Raw genomic sequence first — 21,516 nt, 5'->3', positions numbered from 1 at the left:
ATAAATAAAAAATACTCAACCCTCAAAGCAAGAGCCAAACCACAGAGTTTGTACCAGAAAAGGGAGACAGTTCATAGACTCTGCTGTCTTCACCACCAAATGAAGAGGAGCTGGATCTGACGCCTGGCCGGGATCTTTAATCCGCTCATCATCACCACCAGATCTAACGGCCAGCAATACAAGCCAAAAGAAACGTTTGGTGGGAATTTTAATCAGGAGTTCTTTATTAAAAGTCCGCTGCCTCCATCCACAGCAGCACAATCCTGGTGCAACTGTCAGCACACTGGACTGAATCTACTGCAGGCACTGATTATTCACGACAGCCTCAGCTCACATAACAGCATTTCAAATAACCTGGACTATCCCTGAAGGGCTGCCGTGGCTGAGGTTCTGTATATGAGATTTTAAATCGTAGTAAACTGTTCTCTGTGTCAACGTACAGTGTAGTAATGGTGTCCTGAACCGAGAGTGGCATCACTCCCTTTACAGTGGAGTGGAGTCGATTAGCGTAAACTTAATTGTCCCTTCAGGAAAATGTATCTTATTTCATTGCTTCATAAAAAAAAAAGAAGATAAAAATAGATAAAGACACTATCACAGGAAAAAAAAAATCACGACAAAAACAAGCCGTCACATGAAACAAGCGTTGCGTGTGTGTTATAATCTGAGCGCGGGTCTGAAAGAATGAGATGTCTAGAAGATTGAGTCCCCCCTGTTAAATCATTTGCCAATATTTAAACACCAGCAACACAAAATCTGTCGAAGTTTGGCATGTAACACTCAGGTGAAGGAGACAGTGTTCGAGTGGCCATTCAGAAAATCCTGCACAGACAAAACTACTTTTTCATCTGAAAAGGCTCCCACGAAGAGAGAGAGAGCGAGAGAGGAGACTACGGATACTAGTGGCTCAGATCCCGGTCAGTCTTGGCTTAGACCCAATATGGTGATGTAAAAAAAAAAAAAAGGAAATACAAGTTTGATTTCCTACAGAAGCAGTCTTTTTTTTTTTTTCCCTTTCACAGATAGGAACTATTTGACCTGAGGTTTTGGTGCTATCCTTTGACTTTAGTTCAGCTTTTTATCCTGATAATCGTCTGTTGTTCAGTTTAATACAGGGCAAGGTTAGGCCATCTATTAAGTAACTAAGTTTTTATTGAATAGTTAAGTATTTTATTAAATAAATGTGATGTGAAGTGAAGTAAACTCTGACACGGTCAAGAACAGGTAATAATGCTGAGGCATCGCATTACCACGGGTGAAAGACTATTTGGAAGATAGAGTAGGACACCATTGCCGTAGAGATTTATCTACTGGCCTTTGTTTGTTCACAGTACTGAGGCCGAATCGCCGCTGTGCTTGTTTGGTTTTGTTGGTGAGCAGAAGAGTTCATTCGCTATGCGACCCTGATTCCAAAAGAGAACAAAAACTTTTTTCTCCGGGCTTTCTCTGAGAGTTATGTCAACTCTTCGCAGTGAGAGTGAATTCAGATGAGTGACAGGTGAAACATCTGTTTAGCAAATCAAGCGAAGGTATGAGAAAAAACTGCTCCAGTAAACACTCCTAATGTTGTTGCCAAATTAACGTTGTTATCTGGGGTAAATCTGATTATACCCGAAAATCCCACACAAACACCGCTGCCTGCTCTCAGACTTCCAAAGAGCATTTTAAATAAATTCAACGGAGCTGCAGAGCTTGTCTTTGAGGCCACAGATGCAATCAAAATAAATTCTATTAATTGAGGATTTTAAGTTTTGTTTTGTTTTTTTTTTACTGTGATAGATAGATAGATGATTATCTGTCTGCACTTTGAGTGTCATATTTACAGCAGGACCATCTGCTGCCAGGAGTTAATTGCCAGCTTCTTAACCTATGTATAACCCGACATTTTAGGTGTTGAGAATGTATTGTAAGTGAATTGGATATAAGTAGATGGCCCCTTTCTGAAAATCAAGAAAATAAATTCTAATGGTTTGTTTATCTAGATGCTTTGGCTTTTTAATGATGCTACATCCAGACTTGAAATTTAAACAAATCCACAGATTCATGTACAGTATGTGCGCTAGTATTTGTAAAAACTACACAGCAGAGTTTATTTTTCATTTAGTTTTTTCTCATTAACCAAATTTCTACTGGCCTGTGCAAGTAGTCATAAGATATAATATCATAATTGGACAGTTGGGGCCTGAAAGTGGATAGTGGTGTTATCAGAACAGGCCTGAAAAGCAAAAATACTTTAAATACATTTGCAGATATGGATTTGGAAGTGTCATATAGAACCTCTGGGGAAAAAACAACAACAACAACAACAACAAGAGGAAAACAGAAGAAAAGCTGGAAACAGCATGGAAAAAACCCATAGATGATCATGGAAATGTGTCTCTAGATGTTTACGGACCGCTAAGCGCTGAGGAGGGGGGATACCTGGGGTTATCTATGCAAGATTCAAGTGAAGATGGAACTAAGGCAGTACAGAAAAGAGGGGCCTTTTACTGTCCCAAACACCCGGGAAGAGTTTTCAAAGAAGCAACAACTGCATCATTCACACACGATTATACAGACTGATTTATATTGGATGTTACCTTCAGCCTTTCGCAACATGACTTTTCCTCAGCACAGAATCACGCCACATGGGAGATCGCTGGTTCTGGAAAAAGAAAAAAAGCATGCATGGAGTAATGCTTAACAAGTGAACGAGCCCTTTCCAGTCACCCTCGGCCAAAAAAACATGGCTGCCAACAGGTGTTAAATCACTTTGTGGGGCAATTTTCTCCCACTCCTTGTCCCTCTTGAGGCCCCTTCACCCTGCACTTTCTACCCTCGCTCTCCCTTCCCTCTCATCTGACATTCACCTCCTCACCCGATCCTCCATTATCATTCTGTTCACTGAGCTGATATTTGAACTAATGAGAATGATATAAAGTCAGAAGATGAGGCCGTATTCACTCTCTAATGAGTCTGCATGTATATTTTGCAACGGGTGTGTGTGTGTGTGTGTGTGTGTAAGCAAGAGAGCAAGTCAGAGAATGTGACTATTAGTTGTGCACTGTGTGGGTTTTATATGTGGTGTTTCTGAGTGTATTTGTGTCATTACACATTTGTGGACTTGTGCAGAGAGTAGCAATTACCAAAATACAGTATGTTTTTATATTTGATTACATCGTCACTTAGATTTTAGCTTTGTTTGCCTGTAGTCATAACAGTGTGCCTACATATATATATATATATATATATATATATGTGTGTGTGTGTGTGTGTTGGGAGGTATTTGTGTGGTTTCTTGGCGTGTCCCTATGTTATCAATTGACAAGCAAATTCCATGTCTGTAAATACACACAGTGTGTTATAGTAACGTCGGGGAAAACATCGTACTTCAGAAAGAGCTGCCACATCAGAAAAAATAATCATATTTTCCATAATCAAGAAAATGTTACATAGATTTTCCTCCTTTGCTGTTGTGTGAGTTAGTAATGGGCTGTTTTAAACTAGCACACAAAGCACACGTACCTGCGCACATCGCACACATGAACGCACATATAAAATTACACATGCACCTTGAAGTGCAATAGTTGACTCAGCGTATACAGTATGAATAAATAAAATCAAAAAATAAATCAAGCACTTTGAAGTCAGCACGTTAATATTTCTGACTAAAGTGAATGTGGGCTTCAGATACACACACATTTGCATTCAAATGAGCTACTTTCTCTTCTTTGTGTCTCCTAGTCTCTTGCTGGGGTGAGTATGTTTGTGTTCTTCAGTACATTTATGCAGTTTTTCTCATTGCGCGCACGTGTGTGTGTGTGTGTCTGTGTGTGCACGCCAGGTTATCTACAAAACCAGTGAATTGCATCAGCATCAAAGGGCTTAGGACAAACTATCTCCTGTTTGAAGCACTGGTCATCAGGCAGTGCTCTGTCTTTGTTGTGTGTGTGTGTGTGTGCGTGTGTGTGTCTCCCTTACTTGACGTAGTAACTATTTTTGTCTGGTATGTGTCTGTAAGTGCACGGCAAATGTCCCTGCACTGTCTCACACTGACCACTGCTGTCTCGGTTGCTAGGGCCTCAGGGCTCTGTTAAGGAAGCAGCTCCGTAGAAAGGAGGAGGGAGCTCGGTCAAAGGGAGACCGAGGTCTTGGAGAGTTCAAACATGTCTTGTAAAAGGGGATCAGACGAGGAGGGAGAAATGAGACAATGTTGTGATGCTAAATATTCACAGAAGAATGAGGAAGAAGAAAGAGGGGATACTTTAGCTGTTCTATTAGTCAATAAATGTTAAATCAGAACGCGGAGCCTCTGATTCCAGCTTTGTGCCAAAGAATCATACGTATGCTGTAAATCAGTTCAATATTAATGTATACGCTGAATCACGTAGTTGACATTTAAAGCCGCGGCTGTGCTTGTTTATGGTATTCATGGAGTTCATTTTCAAACATGAACATGAACATAACATTACATTACATTGTTGTAAAAAAAAAAAAAAAATGCTCGTGGACATGCACATTAAAGTCAGTTAGCTTCAGGATAACAGCCTAAACATAAGTTGAGATTATTTGTTGTTGAGCTTTTTGTCGTTGTTTTTTTTTTGTTAAATCTTTCAGATTGCATCAGTGGAAAGTGGAAAAGTGGAAAATGTTAGTGGTTGTACCGGTGTGAAGTCTTGCTCTGCGTATTGATGAGTTTGATGGGTTTATTCGCCGGCTATCTGAATCTGTTTTTTTTTTTTTTCATTAAACTTGGTTCACTACACCTCCAACGTGGCGTTGATTTTCCCCATGACATGGTCTGTATCACACATTAAACACCATATGAATGTGACAACAAGGCTGAAACTGGATTTGCATCAGAAAGGGGGGGGGGGTGTTCGAATGCACAGATCAACAGTGCACTGATTTTTGTTACCTACTTCTTAGATCTCTGGGTTTTCTTAAAACACTGTCAAGAAAAATTTATGAGATGTATTTTTCTCTCAAGCAAGCATAAAGTCAAAAAGTTGATTTTCAAATTCTGCTCGAGGCAGTGACGGCGTGTCGAGTTGGAAAAATGTTGCTTTAAAAAAATGGCTGAGCACTGAAACAAAAGAACATGTTTGTTTTGACTGATGGTCAGAAGGTGTTTCAGGCACATGGGACAGTGAATGCATAATGCAGACACTGCCGTGGGAATTTCATTATTTTACCGTCCACTCTATCTTTATTTGAACATGAATTGTTCACTTGTCTGCACCACTGTCTAAAGAACCTCTCATTGCAGTATGTCTTTCAAGGTATTGTTGATGTTGTCGATGCATTCTGTTTGAATTTCAGGTTTACCTCGTGACCACCCTCTGGAAATACCAGACGTACCCAGTAGCTTCAGCAGTCCTTCTCGAGCGCCCTTTTGCAAAGATTTGCTTGCTATGCCAAAAGAACTCTTTCTGTGATCTCTATTTCATATTTCCGCCAAAATATGTCATCAAATAAATCAGTATGTCCAGACATAGCGCTGGTCTTCGTTACCGAGGCGGCTGTAGTGACTATGACTGGAGCAAAGGGGGGTGGTGCAGTAATAGGTGTAGCGGTAGCTACAAACAACCAATCTGGCCTTTCAGCTGAGCTGCAGCTGGACGAGAAATGATGAGACTGAAACTTACTCAGAACTGATGTGTTTGTATGTATGTGCGTGTGCATCACTTAATATAAATGTATTTATTGTGTCTGTTTATTGCAGATAAGTAAAGTGCAATTTTACTATATTTAGCCCTATGACACACAAGACTGTGTGTGTGTGTGTGTGTGTGTGTGTGTGTGTGTGTCACTCTGCGTTTTCCACCCTGTTAGGGGAATCTGGAAGGTGTTGGTGGCGGTGGCTGACAAAAGATAGAGTGTTGATATAATTAAAAACTAATTTTGAGGGTTATTACTTTTTCACCTGATTCCATCTAAAGCTGGCAGGTTCTTGCTGAGGAAGGGAGAGGAAAATGTAGAAAGGGAGAGAAAGCGAGGAACATGAGAACGGGGACCAGGAATCTCCGTGTAATAATTCAAACCCCATTCGAAGGTTACCCTTTGAAAGGTTCTTTTCTCAACATCCAACCACTGCGCAGCCCCAGCCCCAAAAAAAGGGCACTTCTCTTTCAAAGTCACAACGCTGAGCATGATCTCAGAGCCCTGTGGTCGTTGTACCAAACGTGCATTTTGACAGTTTTGTTTGTGAAAGGAAATTAGCTTGGCGGATTCTAATTCTTCCCTTTGAAGCCAAAGAGGCGGCAGTTTGTTTGTGTTGCGCACCTTCACCCTGAACAACTGTCTGGGAGCTCAGGGGTTGGCTCCGTTCACTTCCTGCCGAGGCACTTTAATCAATTTATTAATTAGGCACCATTATAGTGCTAATTAGGAGCTGATGGCGAATTGATGAGTTGTGATTGTTGTCTTCTGCTATGCCCTTAGAGGGATGGAAAGGTGATTTGGAGAGAGGCTGAGAGAAAGTAATAACAGAGTGAGAACATGGAAGTGAGTGAGATTAGGAAAGTGCTTGACAATTACAGTGTATTACATGTTGCTGTACAAGTGCACTTCACAGGAAATGAATTGGGTCTGTCAAGAGCCGGTAGTTTTGAAACCCAACCTTCCCGTGCCATCTGGGACTTAGTATATACTGTATGTGTGAATGTGTGTGTGCGTGTTTGTGTGTGTGAGAGAGAGAGAGAGAGAGCGTACGAAGTAACTACTTGGATGAATCGGTACACTGACAAGTCTGAAGGCCATCGCTGTAAAAAACGTGTAATTACAGCCTGACTGACACAGTGTGCATGTAACTGTTGGTATCTGAGTGTGTGTGTGTTACAAAGTGAAATTACAGTGAAACATCTTCACTAAACCTCCTACAAATTCTGCAGAGAAAATGAGCAGTAAAATGAATGAATGAATGAATAAATAAATAAATAAATAAATAAATAAATAAATAAATAAATAAATAAATAAATAAATAAATAAAAAACGGGGAAGAAAAGAGAAACAGGGAGAGAAATCCTGTCTAAATGCAACATAATTAAAAGTGGTAAAAGTTATATTTAGCAGACACAAGAAGAAAATTCAAATGCTGTTTTGGTCGCACAACCTTGTTTTTTTTCCCCCCAACTTTCTCTGTCTCTCTCACATACACAAACGTTTCATCTCCTCTGCTAATAAAAGTGCACTTCATAAGGGTCTTAGGACACTGGTTGCCATGGAGACACTGTTGCGGTGTTATAGTGTTGAAGGTCTCGACCGGCAACTCCTCTGATCTCTGCGAGAGGAAACTCTGACTTACTGAGAAATGTGACAGCTGCCTCTCCATGGGTCAGTATGGAGGTAAAGAGCAGGGCTGCTTTCAGGCCTCACGATCCTCTACGTCTGCTCCTAAGGGAGAGGAAATGCATGAGAAATTGTCATTCTCAGAAATGAAATTCCTGCAGGTATTCATGGTACGGGGGGTAAAAAAAAAAAAACACACAACAAAAAACATGAACCTTCGAGAAGCAATCGGTTGGCCAGAAGTGATTATATTGTTTCTACAGACCAGTCAAATTCCTTCGATGGGGTGATGCAATCAGAGACTGTATCTGAGAAAGGGGCTCGGCGGGGCCTGAAAAGTGAAGGTAAAGCAGAAGTTCTGTCTAATGACCATCAGGAGGTGACTCACCTAGTTGCATTGAGAAGTCAGACTGTATTGTATTGATTTCCTCGGTGCATGCTTGTGGCCTGGCACACGATTGGCAGACTGCGGCGTCGCATGGCGCCCGGCCTGACACTGATGACAGAGCACGAAGAATGCTCTGATTTACCTTTCGGCCTTCTCATCCAATATTTTTTATCCAATAAGCTGCAATCCTAAAAGTTGAAAAACCAGGGGGCATGCAGGCAAACCACCCCACCACCCGTGCCTCCGTACTAAACTGTTTTTAACAAATCGGCTGAAATTGTTGTGAAATTATGAGTAATCAAGCATTTGCTCAGAGACTGTAGTTCTTTTCTTACTGCCTCTCAATTTTTGCTCTCTAGTGATTCTTCATTGTTTAAATGGCTCGCCTTGACAGTTAATGCACACTGTTTTATGACCTTTACTTTTGTTGTTCTTCATTTTATTCCAGGAAAATGGGGCGTATTATTTTACAGCTAAAAATAGTCCCCTGAAAATACACTATTTCCTGCCGGTTGAGTATTGTTTGATCGAATCAATAGCTGTGTCATGAAACCACTGAGGCAACAGTCCGTCAGACAGGTTGTATTTGATCATACCGCTGGCATCAGCATGCACAGGTGCTGATCAGCAGTAAACACAAAATAGGTGCGCAACAGGTTTCTGGCTTGGGGAAAGATAAAATTAAAGGATCCCACAGTCCCAAACCAAACGGACATCCAGCCACAACTGCCAATGTGAAGCCAAACGGGGGCGACAGATGAAAAGTCGTCGGATCACCAGCCTCGGAGGGATTAATCCTTTACTGAACACACTTTTCTGTCCAAACCTCACATTGCAAAAAGTTTAGTTATTTAAGTTCTCCAAAGCACCAGTGACATCCGGGGAGCCACAGTGCCAGAATGACTACATGACCATTTTGTAAATGTGCCTGGGTTTTTGGAAGAGTAGCTGGGAAGCAGAGGGAGAAAAAAATCTGAACCAGAAAAACTTTGCAAATCCCAAGAGGGGAAGTCCCACTTCATACTGCTGGACTAGCATATTGCGGATTTTGATGTTTTTAACAAAAGGGAAGACGGTGGATAACACTAGCCTTCCCGTCCATACATGTATTTCTCTCAGAACATAATGGGAGTATGCTATGAAACTCTAAAGAACCCTGGCAATATAACTGAAGAAAAAAAAAAAATCGTTTGATTAATTCAATTAAAAAAGAAAAAAAAAAAGATTCCATTGTGATATTATACAGCAAATGTTAAACACACATGAAAAGATGTAATAATAATAAAATAAACCAAATGTTACGACTGCCTGATGAAAGCGAAGATGATTTGGAAGAACTTTTGAAAGTTTTAATAAGTTTCAAACCAATGAGCACATGTTCTGCAAAAACAAAAAAAGAAAGAAAGAAAGGAAAAGATAATGAGTTTCACAAAATGGATAACACTCCATCTCCTCTTCCCTCAGATTCACACACACTCCCACTTACTGTTTGTCATGAAGGTAGAATCTCTCCTTAAAACGAGTTCCCTGCCAAATGAAAGTGCTAAAGTCGTATGTGGTAAATGGTGCTTCAGATTTTTACACCAGGTATCTTATCTTTTTATTTAGGCCTTCTCTCCCTTCCCATAACAGACTCTGCTGCTCTCCTTCTCTCTCTCTCAGATAATGCAGCTGCGGTTGCTGTAAATCTTAGCGATTATGTTTCAAGACAAATGGATGCTTCTCCGCAGGCAGGATCTGTTAGCGATGGTGACGGTGGCGTCAGCGGTGGGGAAAAAGGGCTTGTGGGGGAATCAAAGCATTATCTTCCCTGGGCTGCTGTCAGGGCTGCCATCGCTGTAGGATGTCAGAGATGTCCTCATGAACCTCAACGATTTGGTGAGTCCATGCAAAGCTTCGCTTGCTTCCAGGTAATGCTGACTTTCCAGTCGGTCGACACGCTGGAAAATCAGCCCAGGTGGGAGTTCGCTGGAAAGTTCCAGTAGGTGTAACCTTGCTCGGCTCACTGCTGAGGTCAGCAGAGCCTTTACACCAGGAAGATTGATCGAAGTTGAGAAATTTTGAATCCTCTTTGACGATTGTGGACTTGTCACTCACGAAAAAAACTGAATTATGCTCCTGTGTGTAGAGGTAGCCCGACTCTCAAACAGTTACTGAAGCGACACACTTCAGGTTTCGTTGCAGAAGGAGAGAGTAAAAAAAAAACCAAACATGGCGAAGGAACCTGTGAAAGGAAAGTTGTGAGGGATGTGGCCATATGGTCCTCTGGCTCATATGGCTGTTTCCTGTAAATTCACACACGCCACAACTCATTTGAAACAGCACGCAAAGGCCTTCACTCTTGAACACGAGCGCACACACAAGCCCAGATACACACAAACACAGACACTGATGCAACAAAACAGCAATAACTGCAGCAGCGCTCTGATGATAATTACTGTGGCTGTGGTGTAGACGTCTGGAGATGAGAGGAGAGTTTGGTCCACGAAACAGACACAGGAGGGTGTTGAAAGTTTGCTGTGCCACCGCGGACACAGGTCAGCTCAGACAAGAACATCAAACTACCAGCTTTCAGGCCAGCCGCGGTTTCAACGCAACGGCTGAATGGAAAATAAAGGCATCAGTCGCTGGGAATTTGTTTCAAATTCATTTGAATACATTTAGTCAGAGAAGCTGAATGGAAACTGAAAAGAAAAACAGTCAGAAGCTGAGTACACGGCAGCTCATGAACGGTAAAGCTCTGCATGAAAACTTGTCAAGGCCGGAACGTCTGGTCTAATAAATACAGCAGTATTGATCTTTCAGGTTTAAGTAGAGATGTACTGAACAGCTGCTGTGACAGTACAAAGCAGCCTCACACGGTTCCATTGGAATGAGAGTAAAGGTAAATCTTTGAAGCGATGGCAATAGAACACTGGAAAGAGTAACCAGCTGTCACCCTGCGATTTTATTAAGAGATAGCAGGAAACTGTTGGCTGTGTGCAATAGAGTCAGGCACACCTTTATCTGTGTTATTATTTGAAAGCTTCTTTCACTTTACTTTGCTCGTTGGACGTGTTTTTGCCCCTGGCTGGTTTTCACCCAGTGACATGTGGACAGTCACCCCAGTAATCACAGGTGACTGGTGAGGACACGGTCTGCTGTCATGGTGGAAAACCAGGAAGTCTTCTTCCAGATTTGAAGAGTTCCAAACACAGCGGCACTGCTCGTTCTCCACCATAGAACCAAAAGGGGAGACTGTCTAGCTGGCTTGGGACATGACAGGCTCAAAAAAAAGTTCATTTAGCATTGATTATGTCGTACTTTCATTCCGACTGAAGCCTGTTTTTGTTTTGGATGTGATATTGAGTGTTAGATTTCTTTTTAGTTTTCAATTCTGTCAGTGATCCGCTCATCAACCTGCGGTGGTTTCAACATTGTTGGGCATAATTAAGATTGCTTTTGCTTTTTTTATTTTTTGCTTGAGGGATGTTTCTTCACCTTCAGTGACTGTGTTTGATAATTTTATCCTCTATTTTTAACAACTTCCTTTCATTATTTTGCTTTGTGTATTTTAAATTAGAGTGTACAGCCAAACCCCAAGCAGACACTTATCATAGGTGCTCATAAATATAATAATTACGCGTAGGAGTTCCGCAGGTAAGAGGGACAGCACGCAGATGGAGACAGATGGAGATACAGCATGGAGAGCTCAGCAGACAGGGTTGGAAAAAGTGGCCCAGTGTGAAGCGAAACGGTTCGTCTGGTCACCAGCAGCCAGAACGTGCCGACGCAGTTTCTCACAGGCTGGGGCCTGCAGTTACCAGGTGACTCTCAGGAAAACCCCGAGCATTTTCTGGCACATTTTGGTTGCAGGCACCGTGAGACAGATCGACCAGGAATCTCAGAATAACACACAGGAAGAGGCTACTCACCCGATTGATGCTCCTCCACAGATCTAATGGAGTCGGTGGATCCTCGGCAGCGACGCTAAAACACACGGCGGGCATGTGGACTCTGTGGAGGTACTGATTTTATTCAGCCTACTCTGACATTATAATTTTAGGAGTCAATTTCTCCAATTTTTATTAAAGTTTAGTCTTTTCATCATTAGGACCTTTAAAGCATTTTCGTGCTGCCGCTCATTATTTTAATTATAATGAATAGAATGTTAATGTGTGAGTTAAACGTGGTCAATAATTTGGGGAATAAAGCTCAATTTGCCGATGGAGAGCAGCTGGCATTGTCAAATGTTGGTTGAAATTCAGTTTATCAGTGTTTTTAAGGCTCAAGATGGTTATTGACTGCTGGCCGGGCCATGTGTGTGTGTAATTCAGACAATAAAGAAGCGGACCAGCAACAGGATATTGGAAATGAGATAGAGCCCCTTAGAATTGCGGTACCTGTCTCTCAATCTTTATCTGTAAAATACATCCTCCGTGACCTCCATAAATGTCAAACCTGTTGTCACCATCCAAATGCCAATTGAATTTCTTGGATTTTTATTTTTTCCCCTTCAGACGGAAGAATGGAAATAAACATTAGCAGGTACAAAACGCACAATATCAGGCAGTCACATAGCACTGATGCATTTTGGAAAAGGCTTCTCTTCACCTGAATGTGCTCTTTTCTTGTTCAGCAAGCTATTTATTTTAGTTAACCCATCTGCTTATTTTATAGAACGAGCAACGCCTTTCAATAGTACAGCAGAGTCAGAATGATCTCTGGTCCCAGCAGCAGAGTGAGCAGAGGTGCAGAGGGTTGCATTGAGTGCTGCCTTTTAAATGTCTTCGGAAATTCATTTCTTTTGTAAGCCTATCTGATTAATACAGTTGTTATGTACTGCAGTAGGTCTGGTCCTCGCTTTGAGAAAATTGTATCTAATCATAATTTTAAACTGATGTCATGCTTCTGAAATATCTATGCCCGAACGCTGAAATTACGCCTTCTTGTGGTTTTCTGCAACGTAACATGGCGAAATCTAGTCCATTTTGTATATGATCTCTTTCAGTGACTTTGACTATTTGACTGAAATAAAGTGTAATTTGAATTCTGCTGCTAGTTACATAAAGTATTTGTCCATTAGAGGTCAAACAACGAGCAAAGTAATGTCATTGCCATTCCATTTTCTCCCCTTCATATTAGGCTGTTTTCTGGGTGTTTTTTTTTTTTTTTTGCTTTCTGGACACCTGCACTGACGCCTGAGATCAAAAGTGATTTTAAAAAACACACTTTGGCTTTCAAGCAGGATGACATTTGCTTGCCGTTGTTAGATTTGCAGTATGAGAAGCTGATATAATTACTGGACCCTTAAGTGTCATGTTATTTGTGACACAACAAACACGAGTCGAATTAAAGAAGTGACAGAAGTCGAAGCAACAAAAGCGTTTACGTTCGTTGCTACCTTCCCCAGCTGGAGACAGTTCCTGGCAGGCAAAGCTCAAGTATGGTGCTAAATTTGCAGCATTTCTCCTGGACCGGGAAGTAAACAGATGTGACGATAACGCTGGCGACATTAAAATGGCAAAACTTGCAAATCGCTCTTTTAATGACAGAGCCCTCAAATACCCATTTTGTATCCTTTGGCCAGCACTTCCATCGCCAACTGTGCAATAAAGGCGGCTTTTACTCGGCTTACTTCCTGTGTGCCTTAGAGGTCAACAGATGAGGGGCAAAGAGATGGACGCGTCGCTCTCTGTCCATTAGCGGCATTCAAATCTATTCCAACATACAACTGATCCTACAAATCGATTTTATCTCAGAGAAAAACGTCACAGCTGTGGCACCTGTTTTCTTAAGTGTTTTTTAAGTGTTGCTGTCACACTCATCTCAGAACCAACTCAGAAGGTTGCTGTGGTTCTTTCCGTTTTGCTGAAAGTAGGCCCAGTCACTCTGCACAGCATCTCCACTATAAATAGGAGGGAGGGCACCTTCGGTAACACGTTTCATTTCCTCCACTAGCAAATCCAAATATAATACTCAGCAAGTCAACAACTAAGTGAATTTTTTGTTTCGGTTCAATATACTGCAGTCCCATGATACATAAAAAGGTAAGGAGGGGAAGAAATGCAGTTTCGATGGAATGAATGATCGATCACGTATTCAGTCCACAGCGAGCATCTGTTTCTTCTTCCCTTTTTTTTTAAGCTCATCTTGCACTCAGCTACTCTCTAATTTTTTTTTTTTATAAACAAAAAAAAAATTGACAAGAATGGGACGTCTGACAGGAAATATTTTTATTTCATTTGTCCAAGCTGGTCTATCTGCAGTATTCCACTGTCTGCCTACGCACAGCAGGTTACATAAATGGTTTCAATTCTCCAGCCCACTCAGTGTTTTTGTGGGCAGAGAGAGAGAGACAGAGAGAGAGAGATAGCGAGAGAGAAAGCAAAATCTTTGTAAGCTCCAACTGACCTGTGCTCCTCACAATGAGCAAGAAGTTGTACTACTTTCAGCCAATCTTCTTTGACCTTAGTTCAAGCATTTGTATCAATTTGTATCAGTGATTTGCCTCTGAGAAACTGGTGAAACCACACGAAACTTTTGCCTCACCTCATCGAAGCGGCTTTAACTGCTCAACTTGAACTCCAACCTGGTGGTCAGTACATATTCGATAGAAGGGCAAATTGCAGAAACATATGCAATAAATGTTCAGTGAGAACAGAGGGATGTGGGGACAGGCTGTGTGGTTGTAACTGATTTTCTGAGGCCAGGATCAAAATGTGTTATTTGCCTATCAAACCTGTCAAGATCACATGACCTTGCAGTCCAGTCTCTGCAATCCAATGTACATCGACGCAAAACGGCTCTCTGTAACTGAATAACACCTTGTTTGAAAGCAGAGGTCCAAATATGATGCGGATAATATTTATCTGTGCTCCACTCCGAGTTATGTGCTGAGAAGCAGTTGGGGTGGCTGAGTGTATAGAGACTGTAGCAAAAACCATCAATGTAACCGGCTGTTTCTTTTCAAATACCCCTTTCCATCATTTTACCTCACTCTCTGTGACTTAGGTTGTTCCATATTCTCCTTTCACCTGTAACACAGTTTTCATAAATAAGGTCCAGCACATAAAGAAAACATGAACTCTGCCAGTGAAGGTCTGTGTATCCGCACAACAACACTTAACAAAAAAGCAAACCACGAAGAAGTAACAAAGGTACAAGTTAGGTATTTTCAGTTTCCAGTGAAAGTAGGAATAATTTATTTTTTTGTCAGTTTGTAGAGATGATAGAAGTCGATAAAAAAAAAAAAAAAGGTCACAATCAATCCAAATTCAAATGTAACGATGCCTCCACGTCTTCAAGTACCTTCTCGACTCCTCTTCGCCTCACCTACCACCCCTTTTTGCCCTCTCTAGGATCCTTTTTTCACTTAATAAGGAAGCTGGGAGACAGAGAAGGATTGAGAGGTAGATAGGGAAAGGACAAGAAATGAATTGGGAGAAGAGAAGGAACAGTGATAAAAATGAGGGCTACATTTTCAGCATAGGTTGAAAGAAAAAAAAAATTATTCAGAAATATATATATATAAAAAAAAAACACTTATCCTGGAACCAGGCAAAAAAAAAAAAACAAAAAACAAAAAAAAAAACTTTGAGTGCAGACTTGCTCTTAATGTTTAAATTCAAATTCAAATTCAAAACATGCACTTGACTCATAAAAAGGAAACCACAATCGAATGTAAATAACATCCATTTAAAATCGCACTTCATTGAGCAGCAATGAAGTTTACTATCCGATCCAATTACACTAAATACACATCTGCTCCATTCACTTATTACGCCGGTACAGAGATGGCAGTGACTGCCTCTTCATTTCATTCTTTCTTTTTTGCTTAAGATTTTCAAATCTTTACACAGTCTATATAAAATATTAGTTACATCCTTAACCAGTCCATCACAGGCTGCATCATCATTTCAAAAAGCAGACAAAAGTTAACTGCTCTGCAAATCACATATTGCTTCAAGATCACCGTACGTTTTCTCTTTGCATAGTTGAAGTGATTAACAAACAGGAGGAGGAGAGTAGACTCTGATTAGCAGAGTAAGACTGATAGCAACATTTTATTTTGTAGGTCCGAGGTATTTTAACTACACAAGGTTTATGTTCCCTGGACTGAACTTGAAACGTAACGCACGAGACAGATTGGTCAGTTTGTGTATTTGGAGGGAAATACTGTGGTTCCTAACCCTAACAGCAGAACTGCATGCGTCTGCCAGTGAACATACAGTTTAACATGTATGAAGAACACAGTTAAATTATTAATAAACTTGCTAATTAACATTCTTGTTATTGCAATCAGTATATTAGTGGAAAACTGACTGGACCCTAATGGTGCTAACCTGACTGGAATTCTACCTTGATCCTATTCCAAGCTTAAGGTCACGCCAACCTTCCAGCCCCGACCATAATATATGATTTGCCCTGCTGAAGTGCCCTCAGAATCCTGAATCCCCTCCAGCTCTTGTGGTGGGTTTCAGCAGCTGGATGAATTCTATTGTGTTGCTTTAATATCCTATCCTATCCTAGATGCTCCAGTGCCAATGAATTGGACCCAGACTCTGCAAAGTGCTTTCTGTCTGTCGAACCTTTTTTTTTTTTTTAACATAGTGGTGACCTTTAGCTTAAAGTGGGGCCAAATTGCTGCTGTTCTTGCACTAAGCTGCAGGGCTTTGGAGTCAGAACGCTGTCAGTATGTGACAACCTATACAGAGCATCCATGACTCACACAGAACTTCTTTTATTAATTGAAAAGGTAATACACAAGATATAAATATACTGCAAAATGAAAAATAAATGGAATGCATCGTTGCAGTCAAACTTAAAATCTTTTGGTGGCTGGTCTCTGCAGAAGAAACTTTGGCTTGCACATTTTGGAGGAGGCGTTTCCAATCGAGCGCCTATCTTAAGATCACAGGACTGAATGGAATACCTTTGCAATGATTTTATGTCAAATTCAGTGACTTTAAGATTCGCTCACTTCTTGATTATTGTTCTTGAATAAGCGTCAAGTAAACTGGATGAAACTTGTGTACAGCAAAACTGCATGGCTGTTACAGTTACCTGTAAGGGTATCCATGGTACTTGGATCGGAAAATGGAGAGCAGGAAGCTGAAGAAAAACACTACCAGGCCAAGACCAACCAGGCAGATGACTGCAAAGAAACACAAACACACGTATAAGGTCATCACACAAAATTTCTGTTTAGAGTGAATTAGTAATTCAAACAACTCATGCGATTACACAATGAGCATTAAAACTGAATAACAATAGATGAATTTTCCCAAACTTTCTTCACATCCAACAGACAGTTTGACATATTAGACAATGGCGTGAGAGAATATTTGATTTGTGGCTAAAGGCACCCTTTAAATCATTTCACGCACATTATGAGTGCTGATGCAACTCTGTGCGATCTCTGCTCGAACTGAATGTGCTTGCAGGGTTTGGACCTAGAACACACTCATAACATCCAATTCTCTCTGTGCTGGTGGCTCGCACATGTAATCAACCACGTGGATGAAAGCATCCACTCAGCCTGACGCAGAAACTCAGAAGTTTCAGAAACTTGAACAGACATGCACACTTGCGAAAACTTTTACAAGAAGAAACAAATGGCCAGCAATTGTGTTTTTCTATTATTATCCCACTTCCTTGGTGGCTATTCTTCAATGAAATATGCATAAGCATGTTGTGAGTCCGTAAGTGTGTGTGTGTGTGTGTGTGTGTGTGTGCGGGTGCGGGTGTTTGCACACACCCTTGTGTCGCAGCTAATCCTTGAGAAGCACTGTGTTAAATTAAACTGTCACCACCGACTGATATTGTTAATCAGGGATTAGGATAAGGACCCCTACTGGAGACTAAATAGTGAGATATCTGCTTGTTCCCAAAGTATGCATGTGTAAATTTGTGTGTCATTTTGCCTCCGTGTGCGTGCGTGCGTGTGTGTAAGACAGAGAGAGAGAGATTAATAGAGTGGAGGCAATGTCAGAACAAAAGATTTGGCTGAGAAAATGTAAGACAGATTCTCAGTGTCAATTTGTGTGTACTTGCTGTCATTCATCTTCAGGGTTCCAGTGCTTGTATGTCTGTGTTTGTCTATGGTTTGTATGTGTGTGTGTGTCGCATTGTGATCTGCAGTGTATGTGTATGATTATGTTTACTGCTATCGCTCAGTGTCAGCTCAGGAACTGCCTCCCTTCCTGTCTTTGTTTCACTTTCTACATATACCATCTATTTATGACTCAACATCAGAATGAGGGAACACACACACACACACACACACACACACACACACACACACACACACACACACACACACACACACAAGGGTTGTGTATGTGCGTCAAGAGACAGAAATTGATATGACATTCAAGTCGCCATCCATCTACCACAGGCATATGTATGTAAATGCAAAAAAGGCCCACTCAGGCATCAGTGTGTGTGTGTGTACATGTTCTTCTCCTTCTATCCCTGCGAGGACAAAAGGGTATTAGTCACAAGGGTAAATTGTTTTAGACACTCTCGCTCACTGTCCCACTCTCATCTACTCTAAATATATTATTTGTAAGAGATGAGAGGAGAGATCTGGGGTTAAATAGAGATTTTGCAAATAATGAATTCCAGACAATGCCTTGAGAAGTATTCTAATACAAACCTGGTGTGTGCGTGTGCGTGTGTGTGTGTGTGTGTGTGTGTGTGTGTGTGTGTGTGTGTGTGTGTGCGTCACTTTGCCTGAATGGCTTGATTGAGAGCACTGCATATTTGAGAGTGTCTTCAAGGGAAGCCCTCATGCCCCTGTGACGGTGCGCTGAGTTGGTGAGAGCTCGTGTGAATGTGTGAACAACAGACACGTCTGTGTGTCTTCATTAAGCACGGTGGAGTGTATTTCCCACAGCTCATCAATTATGACTGAGAGATGTCTTGGTGCGCCACAATGGATAATGACACTCCCATATATAAACACGCACACAAAGCATGCTAATATGCGAAGAGATTTATGACCTTGGCGAAATGACAAGTTGTTTAAGCCGAATGATGTCACTCAGTGACAAAGGTGGTAATCCCACTTTTGACTGTATGATTTGGCTCAATTGAAATCATGACATATTGACATGGTAAATATAAAAAGACCTTCCCCAGGCAGGAGGAAGCCAACGCATCTATTAAGTTAAGCCGATCTCATTTGGAGCACGTGTGAAGAGTTGTTGTGATGCTAAGTGGCTCTTAACAGTTTATTTATTCTGTTCTGGGTGTTAGAGACATTAAGTGGTTCAACCTCTGGAAACAATCTACCACCAGACTTTGTTTTTACACGGAAAAGCGTCAGACCTTTGGACCCCGCTGCATCTATTAGAGCCAATAAGGCCGAGCTTTTTGTGTGCTTCTCCCCTTCTGTCTGTTAGTGAAGAGAGCTAATGAGGATACTGACGCTGCGATGGAAGTTAACAACAAATATTTAAGCACTGTACATGTTTGTACTTGCTTTCACGTTGGTGCACTTTTTCTGGTGCTCAGTTACATTTCAGAGAAAAAAAACAAAAACTGCACTGTTCAAGTATTAGCATTAAAAAAACTACTTGTAACATATTCTTGCTAATAATAAAATTAGTGAGTAAATTGTAAAACACCACAGAATGCGTGAATGGCTTTTTTTGGTTTTTGTTTTTGTTTTTCAGGGCTTAAGTTTTTGTGTTTTGGAGTCATGTTCTGTTTTTAGGTAGTAATTACAATTTAAATTGTCTTGAAATGTGGTACGACTCTTCAGCATGCTGGTGTTTAACCAGAGCGATAAGGTCTCTGTTATATTTTGTTCTTTTACAGAACCAGCTCACTTTTTCCTGACTCTTCAGTTTCTGTCCCATTTGCTCTTTCCCATACTTGTTTCGCTCTTATTCACATTTCATCCTCCTTCACTTTCACTCCCCCTCCGACTCTCTCATCCCAACACACCACACATACATCCAACCATAATTGCATATGTAGTGATTTTTTTTTTTTTTTAAACTCCATTTACTTCTCCAGTAGCCGCCTTGCTGAGAAACAGTGCGTGTGCTGTGATCTCTGCTGCAGATGCCCATGGAAGCAGGAGATAACTTCCTGCAGCTGCCCTCAGCAGTATGGAAGCGATATGCCAGGGATTTAACACCCACATCCAGTGATTACACTACAATTCAAGCTTAATCCTCTTTCTATTACTGACATGTGACTATTCTCTATGCTACTTTAAAATGCATTTATTTAATTTGTGTGTCCATGTGTGTGTGAGTCTGTCAATCCGGTGACAGTGCTGTGAGGGTTATAAAATTATTCATTCTATTCATGCTTGTGTGCTGGCAATGTGCGTGTTTTACGTAACAGTTTTCTCTAAGCATTAGTATGCTTGTGCAGCAGTAAAATGTAATCTGCATGATGTGTTTGCTCCAGTTTATCGAATTTAGCAGGTGGTAATTATGCAAAGGAGGAGGTTGAGGTAAAGTATATTACAAAATACAAATTTTTGCCCCTGAGAGCTGAAGAAAAGGAGAGAGAGAGAGAGAGAAAAAGAATGACAATGGATTAAGAAAGGGACAGAGTTGACGGCACCTGCAGACAGAAGTGGACAGTCCTCTGATACTTCCAAAAAAATAAATAAATAAATAAATCATAGGTGACAATTTTCTCTTTCAAGGTTCAACATCTCAAGGAGCACTCATAGGGAGAGTCGAACTAAAAAGTTGTTAATCTTTAGATTTTTTTTTTGTGTGTGGACGTGTGTATGCATGAGTGTGTGGCCTTACAGAGGCAATTGAAAGGCTTCTCAAAATTGCTTTTTCATCAGACTAGGTCTAATTAAATCCACTTGTGTGTATCTGAGTGTGTTTGAGGTCATTACCAGCGCAGGCCATCTAATATCTAACTCCCCCTCTCAAAATCTGGAGATTATGCAAAAAACTCTGCTCGGCTCATCAAGGAAACATCTGAAAAGCCGGTCTGTGATTGGTGCAGCCAACTTCCACATGAAAAAAAAAAAACACGTTACACCTCAAACACATCCGCAATGCAATATCTTTCACTTTCAGCACACCGCTGTGCCTTTCTTGCAAAAAGGGCAGGATTAAACTCTTGTTATCTTTGCGGCAGTTTTGAACTCTTTGGGATTGGAGGAGATGACAGAAATTTTCACACAAAACTCACATGACAGCTTTGATCAATTAGTCATGCCCACTGCGACCTTTGTATTTTACATTTTTCTCCACTCACTGAGACCTCTGAGGAAATCTGCTCACATATCATTTGTATGCTGATGACTTTTAGTCGCGCCGCACTTTTGACCCTGCTGAGAAAAACAAAATGTCCATTTTAAATGAATGGTTGAACTGCTGGCAGTGGCTTTCAGTTAAACTTATATAAGGCAGAAACTCTTGCCATTGCCAATGAAAATTTTATTCAAAACATGAAACAGTATAGGAGGTCGCTGACCATTCTCTGTCCCTTTATAATTATGTTAGCAAGCTTGTGCACTCATGTTTTTCTATTTGAATTCAATTAAAATCTGCACTTACTTTAAAATAGGAGTGCCAACCTTTGGAGACTTGCACGATCAGTCATCCAAGTATATTGCTGATCTCCTCCTCCCTTACCTAGATAATCAGGCTCTGAAGTTTTCTGAAGAAAAACTCCTGCTTGAAAGCTTTCCCTCGCTGTAGCAGTTTCCTGGACTCCTGTAAAATCTTCATGAAGTTATTGGAAATATTTTTTTTCAGGTGAGCTTTGGTAAACCTGTTGGAGTAGCTGCTCTATTCCATCTATTGGCCTTTCTTGGCTTATTTTCCTTTCTGCTTTCCCAAACTCCTTATTGTGTGTTTTCTGCCCGCCTTTGTTAATGCTATAAATGT

At 40.9% G+C, this 21,516-nt stretch overlaps 1 protein-coding gene across 1 annotated transcript in view; it reads right to left on the bottom strand.

The window, feature by feature from the left end:
• Positions 1-13,870: 13,870 nt before the first annotated feature.
• Positions 13,871-21,516, bottom strand: part of tusc3 (tumor suppressor candidate 3) — a 60,930-nt gene continuing 53,284 nt past the window's right edge. Inside the window, exons 9-10 of the mRNA XM_029502901.1 lie at positions 16,703-16,793; positions 13,871-15,023 (exon numbers count right to left, since the gene is read on the bottom strand). Of these exons, the coding sequence (XP_029358761.1) occupies positions 15,008-15,023; positions 16,703-16,793 (107 nt within the window). The 3' untranslated portion in view covers positions 13,871-15,007. The remainder of the gene's footprint in view (positions 15,024-16,702; positions 16,794-21,516) is intronic.

The sequence above is a fragment of the Echeneis naucrates genome, chromosome 1, assembly GCF_900963305.1.
Source record: "Echeneis naucrates chromosome 1, fEcheNa1.1, whole genome shotgun sequence".
NCBI classification, from domain to species: domain Eukaryota; kingdom Metazoa; phylum Chordata; class Actinopteri; order Carangiformes; family Echeneidae; genus Echeneis; species Echeneis naucrates.
The sequence above is the reverse complement of the archived record's forward strand: the minus strand, read 5'-3'. Positions and strand labels throughout refer to the sequence as shown.